This window comes from Eulemur rufifrons, chromosome 1 (genome assembly GCF_041146395.1).
Source record: "Eulemur rufifrons isolate Redbay chromosome 1, OSU_ERuf_1, whole genome shotgun sequence".
Taxonomy (NCBI): domain Eukaryota; kingdom Metazoa; phylum Chordata; class Mammalia; order Primates; family Lemuridae; genus Eulemur; species Eulemur rufifrons.
The window spans coordinates 70,842,452-70,858,336 of NC_090983.1; the positions used below are offsets into that span (position 1 = coordinate 70,842,452).

At 38.6% G+C, this 15,885-nt stretch overlaps 1 protein-coding gene and 1 pseudogene across 1 annotated transcript in view; one reads left to right on the forward strand and one right to left on the reverse strand.

Moving 5' to 3' along the window:
- FMNL2 (formin like 2) overlaps positions 1–15,885 on the reverse strand; it is a 296,967-nt gene that overhangs the window by 79,709 nt on the left and 201,373 nt on the right. The window contains exons 5-6 of the mRNA XM_069472569.1: positions 7,383–7,466; positions 4,152–4,304 (exon numbers count right to left, since the gene is read on the reverse strand). Coding sequence (XP_069328670.1) covers positions 4,152–4,304; positions 7,383–7,466 — 237 coding nt within the window. The remainder of the gene's footprint in view (positions 1–4,151; positions 4,305–7,382; positions 7,467–15,885) is intronic.
- Positions 3,082–3,444, forward strand: LOC138386268 (large ribosomal subunit protein eL33 pseudogene; annotated as a pseudogene).

Genomic DNA, 15,885 nt, shown 5'->3' on the forward strand with positions numbered 1-15,885 from the left:
ACTAGATTTCTACTGTAGCAGTATCAACAATTTTCTCTCTGGCCAAGCTGACAAATGTATGGCAATAAAGAATCCAATAGCTGATAGAATTCATGGTGTGTGTCATGTTATAAAATGCTTAATAATCGTTTTAAATAGTAAAAAAATAAAGTTTGAACACAAGGAGAGTGTGTCAACATCAGAATTTTGTTCAAAAACTTTGTATTTTAGAACAGAGTGTTTTTCCTTTTTTCTTTAATCAAGCCCCATCTATACAGTGTTTTAAATTTTCTGAAATCTCATTTCTTCTTCCAAGCATAACCAATCCTTTTTGCCAAGTGATACCTGATAAGATTGCTGTATCTATGTTATTATCTGGAGATTAGGAAGAGGGAACTAAAATCTGCATTTGGACATAGAAGACATATACTAATTAAACAAAGCTACTAGAATAAGTCTTCTTTATACAGCATGAACTAATATCCTTTTTCTCTTTCCAAAAAAACACCTGTAATATTAGTAAGAATGCAATATACCTTAAAGGTTCAAATTCTTAAAATGAGGAAGCATAATATGATAACAGAATGTATCGAAGTTTAAAAGGCAGTGGGTTTTATTCCAGTGCAGTGTGCTGGCACTGAGCCATGAGGTTATCATATTATAACATGGAGAGCAGTCGTGATGCCCTGCCACCATGCCCTGTGAGCTCTCTTGGGTGTCATCTGCACCCGTGACTTACGAGATTTTCCGGTTTGAAGCCTCATCATCAGTGTGTAAACTGAAGCTGCTCCAGAGGCAACAGGGGGAGAAGCAGCTCTGGTGGCATTTGAACTGAAGATACTCAGGCAGAGAAACCAATCTGGTAGTGGCATGAGAGATGAGTGGAACCGGAGGAAGAGGAGACAGCAGGATGAGAAAGAACAAAGTAGAGGAGAAGACGATCAGAAATGAGGTGGCAGAATGAAAACGGATGACAAAAAGAAAGCCAAAAAGTGAAGGTAGTGCAGGGAACAGAGAAAGAGAAGAGAGGAGGGGAGGGGAGGGGAGGGGAGGGGAGAGGAGAGGAGAGGAGAGGAGAGGAGAGGAGAGGAGAGGAGCAGAGCAGGAGGAGGAGGAGGAAAAACACATGTAAACAATCTTTGGGTATATGACAAGCAACATTACCATATGCCTGTACTTCTGATTGCTGTTTTTACAAGTCACAGATGCTTTCCAATGACCAAATACAGAATTAGAATCCAGGCACAAATCCATGAACCACAAGAGCTGGAACATCATTGATATACACTGGTTAAAAACAAAAATCTAAGCTTCACATCAATAAGTGGCACGAAAGTTACTGTCATGTTGGCTTTCTTCAGTTACTAGAAACCATAAAGCAGAGTCAAAGGAAATTCAAACGTTCCGTTCCTCAGCTTGAAATTGTTTGAACACAAAACAGGAGAATGTGATGTTGGTTTCTTAGCTGGTCATCTTCAAGCACACCTGCCAACCAGAAATGTCATATAGTTCCTGTGTATTTCCAGACAGCATTTCCATTATATCTATCTCCAGATTTGGGGTCTGTCTTTCCAATTTGAAATTAATTCTAGCAGGATCCACTTTGAGCCAACTGTGAAGCAGATCACGGGCTGCCCTTTCATGCCTCTGTCCCCCCTGCCTTCCAGCACCCAGGACTACGTCCCTCCTTGGACCTGGAAAGTTTCCCCTATTTTCCTGATTCTTCCACTCTACTGGAAACAATGTGCTCTCAAGAAACAGTCTTCAATATTTAAAGAAAAAAAAAAAGGCATAATGAATTACTAATCAGAAAAATGAATCCTTGTTAAAGTGGTAGCTGGCCAATATATGACACTAAGTATCTAATGATGGAAAACCAAATTAAAATGTACTTTGGAAATTAAGTCCCTTACATATAATTATACCTAACCTAGTGGTAAGAATTTCCATTCCAGTACCAAGGTGATCAGGGAATTCTTCAGGTACAATTGGTCTTTAACTTCCAAACTGGCCCATATGATCCTCTGCCCACATGTGAAGTACATGCACATCAGCAGGTTATACAACCCTTTGTGTATTGCAAATACCATGAGGTGAATTGAAACAATGCTCCATATTTTTATTGAATCAATTTATTCTAAACCCATTAACATTTTTGGCATTTCTAAACCAGGAAAATCTGAATGGTTTATTGGAGGTATCATATTCAAACATCAAAACCTTCAGCAAAACTGAACTTTATTATCGAGAATTGTTTAACCTTCCATGATCAAAACCCAAGACAATTAAAAGGCAACCAAATACAAAAGGTCTGAAAGCCACGTATTCACTGACTGCAATCTGACACATGGACTGTAGTACAATAACCTAATCCCCATGATGATCCTAAACACTTAGAGAAATAATGTCCCCTGGCCAGATCAAGCCTGAAATAAGTGAGACAAATTTTTCAAGCTACAAAGAGTAAGAAACATTTGGCAATGTGGACCTTATTAATAATATTTTGTATTAAACTCATGGACCATAGAAACCTTTGTAAATTTGCTTTAGATGGTATCTCTATCTTGACAGGCATAGATTTTGATTTATGCAACAAAGTACAATTAATTCTAAGTGCAGTGCCTGGCAAATTATAGAAGCTCAGAAATATTTTTCAATAGTAGTGAAGGCCGGGCGCGGTGGCTCACGCCTGTAATCCTAGCACTCTGGGAGGCCGAGGCGGGTGGATTGCTCAAGGTCAGGAGTTCGAGACCAGCCTGAGCGAGACCCCGTCTCTACTAAAAATAGAAAGACATTATATGGACACCTAAAAATCTATATAGAAAAAAATTAGCCGGGCATAGTGGTGCATGCCTGTAGTCCCAGCTACTCGGGAGGCTGAGGCAGTAGGATCGCTTAAGCCGAGGAGTCTGAGGTTGCTGTGAGCTAAACTGACGCCACGGCACTCACTCTAGCCTGGGCAACAAAGTGAGACTCTGTCTCAAAAAAAAAAAAAAAAAAAAAAAAAATAGTAGTGAAATGGGTGTACTTTGTGCATCTGCAGTTACCCATGAAGCAGTGGTTCCATTAGGTCTGCTGGGAACAGGACTTTAAACGGCAAACATGTCTGGAAGGCTGTGGTCCAAGGCCATTTTTGCTGGCTATAAGCAGGGTCTCTGGAACTAAAGAGAGCACACAGCTCTTCTTAAAACTGAAGGTGTTTATGCCCGAGATGAAACTGAATTCTATTTGGGCAAGAGATGTGCTTGTGTCTACAAAGCAAAGAACAACACAGGGACTCCTGGTGGCAAACCAAACAAAACCAGAGTAATCTGGGGAAAGGTAACTCAGGCCCACGGAAACAGTGGCATGGTTCGGGCCAAATTCCAAAGCAACCTTCCTGTTAAGGCCATTGGACACAAAATTCGTGTGATGCTGTACCCTTCAAGGATTTAAACTAATGAAAAGTAAATAAATAAAAGTGGATTTGTGCTCTTAAAAATATATATATATTTTTCAATGACTGAATGATTTTAGGTTTGAGTGAATGAACAGCCTCAGCAATATCACACCCATTACTGGAATAGGGGTCAGCACCAGTCCTCACTTAGCATAGCAGTATTTCAGCCAGGAGAGAGGAGAGAGGGAATCCTTAGGAGGAAACGTAAGGTTGGCAACTGAAGCACCGCTAAGCAAAGGATCACTGATTGAAGGCATCTCATTAGTAAAGATGATCACTACAGCATTCTGCGCCTATGACTAAGAAAACACCCCAGAGAACACACACCTGAGCTACCGCTAGGGGAGGGGAATGGAGCACAAGGCAGGGCTCTCTCAATGCTCAGATCTCAACGTGCTGCCCCTACCCCAGAAGCAGCATCTACATCGAGATGTCAACATTCCCCTAGTTTCAAAAACTTATCTGCCAACGAGACTACCCTGTTATATCATTTGGCAACAGAATTCTCTTAACTTTCTGTGCTGAATCCAAGTATGGTGTTTCCAGAAAGCTACTTGAAGCTACACAAGACTGCCCAAGGGAAGATCCCAGGAATTCCTCAAGAAACTCTCATTTAGAGTCACTGGAAATGAGGCAAGACATGTTGAGACCCCGCCCAGGATCACCAAAAGACGTGAGGACCCTCCGTCCCAGTGCATTCTACCAAAGTTGCCTCCTGCCTAAAGGAACTTACCGCAGGCCAGAATGTCTTCCAGAGCGGGGGGCACTGTTGCCCACAGGTGAGGGCAGGTTGCTCCCTCTGTGCAGGTCCTCGATAGACCTACTCCAGGGCTTTGATCTGTCCACCAAAGTCTCCACAGCACCTTCCATACTTTCAAAGTCAAAACTAAAACAAAAGAGAAATGTCACTTCAGACTTAAAAATTCACATTCACACACACACACACACACACACACACACAGATGTGCACAACTTGCTATTCCTATAATATATCTGTACCTTAGTAGAGGAACTCCTTGCCGACAAACAAACCTAAAAAGGAAATATGAAAGAATTTCTATGGACTCAGTGTTAGCTTCAAAAATACAAAATGACAAATACTGGGCCTGGCAAAAGAATAATGGAACAATGAACAGCAAAAATTAAATAGTGATGTATTACTCGTATTTCACTTTATTCTATATAAGGCTTGCTAACTCACTCATTGCTAACATTGCTATCATGGAAGGGGGGAAGATCTTACAGCTGTCTTCGTTTTGCTTTAACAAGTCAATATGTTAGGCTCATACTAATTTATTCCTACCCCTCAATTTTCACCGAGCATTTTCTCCCAGTGTGTTGGCAAGTGCACTTTTCCAACCATATGTGACACATTACTAGCAAAGTTATGGATTTGCTTTGATTTTGGAATCTCTTCCCAATGTGGTGCTCTTTAAGACTGTTGTTTCTCTTACATTTTTTGAGGTTATTACTCATGTTCACCACGTTAGAATAAACGGCAAGTTAAGTTGCTTATTCTTATATAGTTTAGGAACAAAGTTTTTAAACAGACAGGCTTGTGTGTTCCGTGCATTCTTTTTCCCCCTCACAAAGTCAGTAACTCTGCTTTCTCACAAAAACATTGTATTGTCTCCGCCCACAGTTCTGCCAAGCAGCACCTGACCAGACAGACAGTTGAACAGAAGGCAGCTATACTTAATATCCTCTGGAAGATTTTACAGGATATTGCAGAAGAAAAAAACAACAATATATATTGGAAACAAAAGTATGACTTTTGATGACTTTACAAAAGTATGACTGTCAAAATACTTGAGTAGAATGTTCCTATGAAATTTGGTGATGTTCTCCACCTATTGAAAACTAATTAGACATACAAAATCAGCATAGGGGTCTGATCACAGACAATTTTGTCACGCCCCGGGATGCAAGAAGCAATGCTGAACAGAAAAGAGGTGGAATGGGGTAATCTCATAAAAGCTGAACTGGAGAAAGCTGTAATGAAGTTGGAGCATGCAGGGCGAGTGCGCGTCCCCAAACCACTCCCAGCATTAACGCGCAGCCGGCCTCTGCAGCCCCCATGCCACGCAGCGGTCAGCACACACGTGCTCCTCTCAGCCCATCCCACACCCTCAACACAACAGGAAAAGGCAACACACACAGAAGTGAATGCTTCTATTTTAGGGCTTGGGTATGAGCCTGTTGTCTCAGACTCCATCCCTGCATGTCCATGGGCTAGGAAATTGTCACATGCCAAGGAATAGTAAAAAAAAAAAAAAAAAAAATTTCAGCCCATTAGTTTTCAGAAACAAGATAAAATTATATATCTATACGTAATTTATTATCTAATTAAAGCAAAGCAAAACCAAAACCAACAAGCAAAGACAGTAAAGCTAACATCAAAAAATAAAAATAAATAAATAACAACAAAAAGTCCCACAAAGGTACAAGATTAGGAAATCAGAGCTCTGAGTTCTGATCTTTTGTGGGCTCCTGTCTTACTCTACAGAGCATAAGAATCCCTCAGAGCAGCACAATCTTTCCCCATTGGTCCTATGTGCGGGTACATTTGGGAAAAGTCGGTTTACAAGCTCTGTTGTCATGTAAGTAAAGGAATCATTAGAGCAAACACAATATAAAGCATGCTATTCTTACCTGTTATTCCTGAAATTTCTAAATCCTCCCTTAATTCTGTAAACATCACTCTCGATTTTAAAGTATGCAATAGGGTAATATTATTCTGCCTTGTCATATAATATGAAGTATAAGGGAGATTAGTAGTTTTTGATATAATGGAGATAGATAAGAAACATCCATTAGAAGAGCATGCTATAAAAACTAGAATTATATTTCAGAGGACAATTTCTCAAGAAAATAAGAACTTGACTGTCAGTTTTTCTTAGTCTATTCCATCTACTATATGAGAGGTATTAAAACAGAAATATATCCAAGCCGTTTCATTAATAGTTTAGTTCTTGCATCTGTAAGGCAGGGGTGATTATAGCTTTTGCCTCACAAATTCCCAGGGAAGGAATGGGGATTACGAGATAGCATCCAGTTGCGTCTTAGAACTCTTTTGGAGCGAAGCAATATAAAAAAACAAGTTACTGCTTTTAAAACAAGAGTGGGAGAGGAAAAATACCGCGTAGGCCGAAACATCTTCCAAATTAAAAATACACTATTATTGCCTCAATCTGTGTGTATGAAAGTGTATTTGTGGATACGAGAATGTTTTTTGATTAAAGGAGAAAATGTGGAGAAGAGAACGTCCCATTCAAATGTACTCTTTCCAGTCCTGTTGTAAAACATTCCAGGAGCCAAGAAAATGAGACAAAATTTTATGAAATAAAAAAACAAGGTTAAGAAACAAAAACAAAACAAAAACAAAAACAAAACACAATGTTAATAAGTTTATTTTTTTCCTGCTCTGCCCCATTCATTTTTTCCCCCCTTCAGCTTGTGGGCAGGAAAACAAAACACTACAAATACATACAAAGTAAAAAGGAACAGTCTCTTGCTTACCTCTTCCTCCAATGCCACTGTTTGGTAGCTATTTCTGCGATCATTTACTAGCATATACAAAATACATATAGACACCATTTTTAAAATAAAAAGGGAGTCACTCTTCTGTATCACCCAAAAATATATCATTTACCTCTTCCAATAGCTGTTAGAGTATTCTAGCTTGTAGATATATGTAACCTAAGCCCTAAAGAAAGTAATTCTCCTGAAAGTAAGAGCTTCTCTAAGGGTGATTTTTACTCACCTGTTTCGTTTCTGCCTTAAAGGTATTTCTAATACCAATTATGTGATTTGTTTTAGTTACCCAAACAGAAACAAACCTCCTTAAACCCTACCACATCTGCTTCTGGTTGCTCCCCTCAGAGGAGCGTATAATTTTACCACTGAGTTCCATCTTCTGTGACCACATTAAATTCAAATGCAAGGCAAGTCAAATTTTACTTACGTTACTGCAAACTGTGCAAATGACAGATACTCCACTAGAACATCAAGACCCCTGTTTTCGTCATTCAAAAACTCTCTGACCCATCTGTTGAAAAAAATAATAATGATCATTGGAGAGGTTGATAACATGACCTGCCACAGAAAGGACACGGTGGAAAGTTTTGTTTTTCCACTAGACACGTTCATTGCCTGAAAGGAAATACAGAGGGAGGCCTATATATTTCACACAAGGTAGAAGCTTTTCAGATATGGTAACTAAGAAAAGTGTAACATTTCAATATGCAAGAATAAGGACTAAATACTGTACGTTGCTATCTTTGCATTGTACTGCTTAGGAGACTTAAGATAATCTATAAGAAACTTTCTAAAAAGAAATGAAAAATGCTAAACGTACTGTTTTCACCCCAACTGATCCACAGCCTGCTTGTTGGAGGAGGCAAGACCACACGGGAATGAGGCAGAGTGGGGACATGACAGCGTAACCACTGAAATCCAGGCAGGATTCCAAATCCACACTCAAGTCCTCCTTGGCACACTAAGCTACAGAAATCACTCAACCAGCCAATGGGAGACCAGTGTTTATGGGCTTCTAGAAATTCAATAGGGATAATGATTTACTTAATTTTTTCCATGAATGTTAAAACCTTTTCAAAAGCTACAGGCACCATCATCAAGGTCAATACATGACAAGTATCAGGTTTTTTTTTTTAAAAATTCACTTTTAAATAATACCACTTGAATAGTACTCAACAGTTCAACTGAGAAAGTTTACACATTTTTATTTGTTCTTCACAATAACTCCAACAGAGTAGTCAAACAGAATCTTTAGGTACTGAAGACAAATATCTTTACCCCGTTTCATGGATTTCCTCCAGTGTACTCATCTTCAAAGAACATGTGGTACCTGATTAAACCTTCCCTAAGTTTGAAACTCCAAGAAATAAGTCAAAAAGTCAGCTACTATCACCGAAATGACACCTGAGGTACATCTGTCAAACGCATTCCATAATGGTTGCTTTCCTCCATGAACACCAAGCCAAAAAGGTTGACCGGCTATGGATACGACAGCAACTATGGAAGCCAGTTTCGCTAGCCGTTCAAACAATAGTAGCACAATCCTACCATGTGTCCCTTAAAAATGAGCAAGCCTTTGGGATTTTTTTTTCAGACAGTTTCACTCTGTTGCTCCAGCTAGAGTGCAGTGGTGCCATCATAGCTCACTACAACCTCAAACTGTTGGCCTCAAGCAATTCTCCTGTCTTGGCCTCCCAGAGTGTTAGAATTACAGGCGTGAGCCACCACGCCTGGCCTGGGATCTTTGTCTTAAAGGAAGAAAAAAATCCCATGGACTTGGGATGCCTGGTTTTTAAATTTTGTTATTTGGAGTATTTTCTTTTCTTTTTTTTTTTTTTTCTTTATATTTTTAGAGAAAGGGTTTCAATCTATCACCCAGGCTGGAGCACAATGGTGTGATCATTGCTCACTGCAGCCTCAAACCCCTGGGCTCAAGAGATCCTCCCACCTTGGCCACCACCCACCCCCACAAGTAGCTGAGGCTACAGGTGCACATCACCACCCACAGCTAATGCTTCTCTCGCCTTTTTTTTTTTTTTTTAATAAATGGGGTCTCACTACTATGTTGTCCATGTTGGTCTCAAACTCCTAGGCTCAAGTGATCCTCCCTTGCCTCAACCTCCCAAGTTGCTAGGATTACAGATGTGAGCCATCACACCCAGCTTGGAATTTTTTCTTTGTTTTTATTGTCAAGGTCATTCTTTCTTATAGTCCTGTCATCTCCATGATGTAAACTCAGGTCTACACATAGTACCAAGAGGCAGCATGGTGGGAAAAGTAGAAAGCTTGCCTTTTATTTTTCCCCAGTATGCCTCAGACAGGCAACCACAAAAGGTATGCGATTAACATAGCTGTGTATAAGCATACAAAATTTAATTTACAAGAGACCTAGAGTGGCAACATTGGCAAAGAAAACAGTACCTGGTAGGTCTCACAAAGTGGCTTTGTTATGCGATCTATATAAAACTAACAGGACTGGCTTCTGGTTGAGGCTAAAGTTTCATTTCAAAACAGCCATATACACAATCTCACAGCATCTGTTTCTAGATACTTATTTTTATTTGATTTATTTTAATGATTCTCTATGCTGCCAGGTCTTAGGACACTTAGGACATTGATCATTTTTAAATGATGATAACTGGAAGCTTAGAAATAGTCAAAAGAAATTTTTTTCTTTTTTTATAACTGGCAGGAGACATAAGAAAAGCTGGAACTATCAAAATCTGACGGCTAGCTGCTCTTTATATTCAAGCCCCTTTGCATCTTTTAAGCTTTTCCATTGGTCCGGCCTATGGGCTCTGCTGAATACTTTAAATTGAACCATGGTGGTGGGTGTCTTTTCAATACAAAAAATAACCAAAGGGGTCCAGGATTTTTCAGGGCAGTCTTAGTTTCTCATATTCTACCTCAGTGGCTCATAAGAACACATTTGGAAGTTGAGAAAAACAGCCATTGTAGTTCCTTCTGGTTAATTTTCCAGACACTGTCCCTAAGGATACAAACCATCCACAATACACTCAGTACCTACCATTCTGTCAAACACTGGCACCTGCATCTCATGTAGAAAGTTGAGCCACAAATAACTGGACAAGAGGCAAATGATGCATTGATTTAAAAAAATGTTTAAAGTAGGACATAGCCAAGTATAGCCAGAGTTACAATTTTCTTAACATGCATATATTTTGATGCAGGCATAAGGAATATTAATTGGCTTCTCTTTCTTCACTCACTTCAAGGTCCTTATCAGTGCTTGCATCTCTACTTGCTGACTTTGCATGAAAGTGCCTTAAAGACAATTTTCAAAGTGAAAGGTAGGAGCCTGCCACTTGCCCCTCAAAAGTCAGCTAGAGTGCAACCTGTCCTGCCTTTAGCTTAATTTCATGCAGTTAACATCTTTTTCTGAGCTACAAGATCCTCCCTGGGTCTTTGATCTTGCCCTAACACCTCTAGAAATGATTTAGGAAAGAATGAGATTAATCCTTCAGTGTTGGCTACCTTACCCTTTTATCAAATGATATCAGGTTAGCAAAACTCATTTCCACAATAAGGGTATGGCTTATAAGAAAGAAGGAGCCCTCACTCTTTCCACTGTCATCCTGGTCTCTACCCCTTCCCTGTTTAGGATACTTTGTATGGGAGAAACAGAGTTGCAAGTGATCTTCTAAGAAAATCAAAAAGTAAGGAAAGAAAATAGGCAAAGATGAAAAAGGGTAAATTTCAAAGAAGTATCTTGAATTTACAAACATTAGAAGAATATGGATGCCTCATTTTTCAGATTTATGCAAATGATCGTGCAATGACTACAGCATCTATTTAGGGTTCGTGTAGCAAATTATTTCCTTTTTCACCTCTGTGCATGCTACACACATATTTTTATGTTGCCAATAGGCAAACAGTTTCAAATTGGGTGATTATAGGCTTTGGAAAGTAGAATTATTTCCGACTCTGACAGCATGCGTAACTTCCTGAGTGCCTCACAGATTCAATGTAATTACCATATGTTGTGAATTTGAAGGTAGGCAAATTCTAAATCAGATGCTTAGGAGCTGGAAAAGACACAGATGATGAAAAATAGCTCTGGAAAAAATTGGATTCAAAGAAGGGATGTAGGTGCAAATGCCAATAGTCATTATTTTATTATAGACCAGTTGTAGCTTTATTTCAAAGTTTTGTGCTCTCTGCCTCCCCAAATCTTAGAACCTCATTGTCCTCTTATGAAAAACTAAGTCTTAAGGTACCTTTCTGGTTTCAATTTCTAAGATCAAGCAAAGTGGCCCAAAGATACACAAGAGAAAGGGACAAACAGTGAATTCCCTTTGCCAGTCTCCTTTAGAGAAAAGTCCTAGAGACATATGGTGGGAACTGAAGTTGCTGAAAAATCATGAAAAGCAAGAGAAAGAAGCATCACTCACATTCAACATTAGTCACCAAAGCTGTTAGGCAGTGTTGCAAATTGGTTCTCAAAGTGTAGCCCACATGCCCCTAGGGGTCCCTGAAACCCTCTCATGGCATCTGCGAGGGTCAACCTATTTTCACAAAAATATTAAGAGGTTACTTGTTTTCTATCTGTTGACACTGACACTCATGGTGCAAAAGAAATAGTGGATAAAACTGCTACCACCAAATAATACAATTATTTCTTGTATCCTTCACCGCACGCACTCAGGGGAGGGGGAGAAAGCCGGCTTCAGCTAAGAATGGCCTTAGTTTTTCTCAACATAGTATTCCTGACAATAAAAAATAAAATAAAAAAAGAAGAATGCTCTTAGTTAAGCAATAAAAATCATTATCATTATTATTTTTGGAGACAGGGCCTCATTATATTGTCCAAGCTGGAGCACGGTAGCTATTCACTGGCATGATCATAACTCACTACAGCCTCGAACTGCTGGGTCAAACGATCCTCCTGCCTCAGCCTCCTGAGTAGCTGGGACTACAAGGAATGCCACCACACCTGGCAAAATTATTGATTTTATTAAAGCTTGTTCCTTGAATATACATCTTTTTAATTTTCAGTGTGACAAAATGGGAAGCTGACATAAAGCACTTCTGTTGCCCACCCAAAGCACTTCTGTTGCCCACCCAAGTATTATGGTCATGTCTTGAGGAAAAGCATTTGTGCAATTGTTTGACTTGCAAGCTGAAGTAATCATTCTTTCATGTAATGTCAATTTACTTGTAAAAATGACTGTCAAACTATGATAATTCAGTTTAGGGTATCTGGTAGGCATTTGCTCAAAATGAAATAAGCCTGTCGTTTCAGGGAAAACAACAGACAGTATTTGTTGTCAATGACACACTGAGCTTCCAGACAAAAACTAGAATTTTGGAAAACCTCTTATTCACCACCCTCAGTTTGAAATCACTTCCCAACACTTAAGGCATATTCTGATCAGACTGGTGATTATTAACAAATGCAAATTTTTAACATTGTACAATGATACATTTCAATATTTGAAAGATCAAAATTACTTAGTGAAACAATGTTTTCCAAATGACCAATGCATGATGTTAAGAAATCATGCCACAATATCATGCGTGGGTAAAAAGACCCAATCAAAGTATAAGGAAAGCAAAGTGGATTTTAAATATAACAGAGCACAAAAAGTTCATTGATATGGTTTCAGACTCTACATTACAACCATCTTTAAGAATTTATTATCATTTTTTGAATTATGGTATACTGTCCAAAAAAGAATATCCATAATGGTCCAGACCATTAAAAAACTCCTTTCTCTAAGTGTGTATATGTGTATGGCCAGATTGTCTTCATATACTTCAACCGAGACAACATATCACAACAAAGTGAATATAGACACAGGAGAATCTGGCTGCCTTCTATTAACCAGACACTAAAGAGATTTGCAAACATGTAAAACAATGCTATTTCTGCCACTAAATTTTCTTTGCTTTGGAAAATAGTTATTTTTCACGAAACACGTTATGTTAATTTACACTATGTTAATATTTATGCTAATATAACATTTATTTATATTTATACATCTAAATTGATATTAAACATTGAATTTTATTAAATATGTTTAAAATTGATCAGTTTTAATTTCTAATATGATAAACGTTAATAGAGTCAACCCATATAAACAAAAGCTTATTGGGATTGAAACATAACTGACGAGTACAAAGGGTTCCTGACACCAAAAAATTTGAGAACTGATGGTTTAGATGACAGGCTTTAGATTTGGGCACATCTACATTCAAATCTAAGCCTTCTAAGTTGTGTGGATTTAGTAGCTGACCCTCAGTATTCTCATCTGTAATATGGGGGTCCAGAGGTAAAAGGTAACAAAAAGACTTTTGCAAAAAACAAACAATACATTTAAAGTGCCTAACATAGTGCTTAACAAATGACAAAATGATTATGATCTGGATGATTTCCAAAAAAGCACCACTAGGAATAAATTAATCATAGGCTTGTTTGCTACACATACACACATTATAAACATCTTAAAAGCAGCCTTAGTCACGTCCGCTGTCTTTCCTCTCTTGGCCTGGCCCAGCCAGCACAGACTCACAAAGAAGCCTGTCACTCCAGGAGGAAAGATGTTCCCTAAGCAGTTCCTCAGCTCCTTCCCTTGCCTACAAATCTCCTCCCCTCCTTGTCAACTTGCCACATTCCTCCTGCAATCTCATGCCTGTTCTCCCAACTCTCCAAAGAGATAAAGTGAAATGAGGATCTTTCAGAACTTCTGAGCCTTGCACTCAGGATAAAAAGTAATTTTCCATCATTATAGGCAGTTTTACTACAGTAAATTACCTGCAAGGAGAGACAACCTATACCTCAGTTCCATAGAATAAAGCCGGTGAATCTATCCAGCTGACCCTCACCACCACTGGAATCCTATCACCCTGACATCCAAAGCATCACGACAGCTGCCTGCTCATGTTGCACAGCGGTGAGTGCAACGTGGTTCTAACAGTGCACGGTTCATATCAAGGCTATTTCAAGTAATTTCAAGAGCTTAGATAAGTCATAATCCAATTCTTCTCTATTATTATAGTTCCTAAGAGTAAGTGAATGGGATTATTTCTAGCCCAATTCTTATTTCAGTTTGGCTCAAAGAAAATTAATTTCCTTTCTCAGAAGACTGCTCCATTTATAGAGTTTTTGGCTTACATCAAAACTCAGAACAAACCCTTCGCTTGACAAAGCTGCAGCTCAGAATGTTATCTTGGTAATGCCCAGGACTTTAACCTTGAAATGCAAAAGCATGTGCCAAGAATAATTTTTTAAGGACAAGTAGATTTTAAATGTAATCCCTCCTTTTAATTTCTGGGAATCAAAATCTCCTGGGTCAGGGTCATATGAGATAGAGATGGTAACTCTCTCTGCCTTAGGGAATTTGTTAGAGATACATATAATATTGCCAAATTATTAGAAGATATTATTTGCAACAAGCATAACAAACATCTATCATATATTGCATAACTACTATGTATCTGATTCAATATTAGGTCTTTATAAATTATCTCATTTAATCTTTACAACAGTCCTATGAGGTAAGAAGTCTTATCCTCATTTTATGGATGAGAAGTTAACTTAGGTCACATAGTAAATACAGAGAACTTATATAACTTAGCTAAGGTCAAGTAACTAAAAAGGGGTATGGCAAAAAAATTTGAATCAAGATCTCCTTTTCCATAAGGCAAATGAGCACTGCATTATCTTTCTATTATGGTAGCTTAAAGAATGCAATAAAATATATAGATTCCTTATATACTTGCATTCCAAGAATTTCTTATCGTAGTAATCGATTCTTTTCATTACTAATTCTTCAGAAGATTTCCCAATAAATGAGGTCAAGCCAGTTAGTTTACATCAAAAAGAGTCCAGTTCAGGTTTGGGTTTTCAGGACAAGCAAAATAAGTCAAAATCTTGGTGTGCGGTTTCATTCCATCTAAGTTTATGCTAGTAATTGGTTGCACACAACCAGACAATGCATCTCTATGAATTTTGCTGCTGCTAAAGCCAAAGCTTTCAGAGTGTCTCACATAGGTGGTGGGCAAGGGAAAACCTCAGCTGGTGAAGATGAAAGGAATCTAAGAATCTTTCAACACACCTACATAGTATCCCAAACAAGCAACCACTCCAATTGCTTGCAGATTGCACTGGCTTCAACCCAAGGAGGGCTCTCCCGTTCAGCCAGCTTTGTATCGGAAATGATCATTTTGCTTTGGTATTTGATGGTCAATTTCACATTATTTCAGCAATACTTGAAGAAATGCTTTTTGACAATTTGTAGAAATCCTGGCTGTAGCTCATTCCACCATTTTCAGTCAAGAAGTGCCATGAGCATATTAGGGTTGGGCCATTGCAAATGGAATCCAGTTCCTCATCCACAAATACTGAAAAGTATCTGAATTTCCTAAATTTGGATGCCCAACTGTATTAAACTACTACCACCTTCACCCCCAACAGACAAGCCTCATTGCTTTGATCCCAGGACCCTGATGATCTTATTTCCCTTCAGGGAGAGAGCTGCCAGAGTAAGCTACATAGGGAAAAAAACAGAGCATTTTGAGCCAAACCACCTGGCTCGACAACTGCTGACTTTCTGTAATGTGCAATTTACTCACCTTCCTGGTCCTTAATTATTTTAATCTATATAAAATAAGGGATTAGGCAATCCTTAATTCCTCTTCTAGTTCTAAAATCAAGATTCTATAATTCATTGTTCTATAGACCAATTTCTGGGACAAACACTAGAATCACTTCATTTCCTGAATCCTTCATTCTCAAGTTGAGAAACCTGCAGGTTATCCTTTAAGAAATGAACATTCTCATCCAGGCTTCACTTAAAAATCACACTAGCATTTCTAAAACTTAAAAAAGCTTATTCTGACATAACTGTGCTAATTAACCATTTGAATGGCTTACGCCAATCATAGTATGAAGTAGAAATAAACTTAAT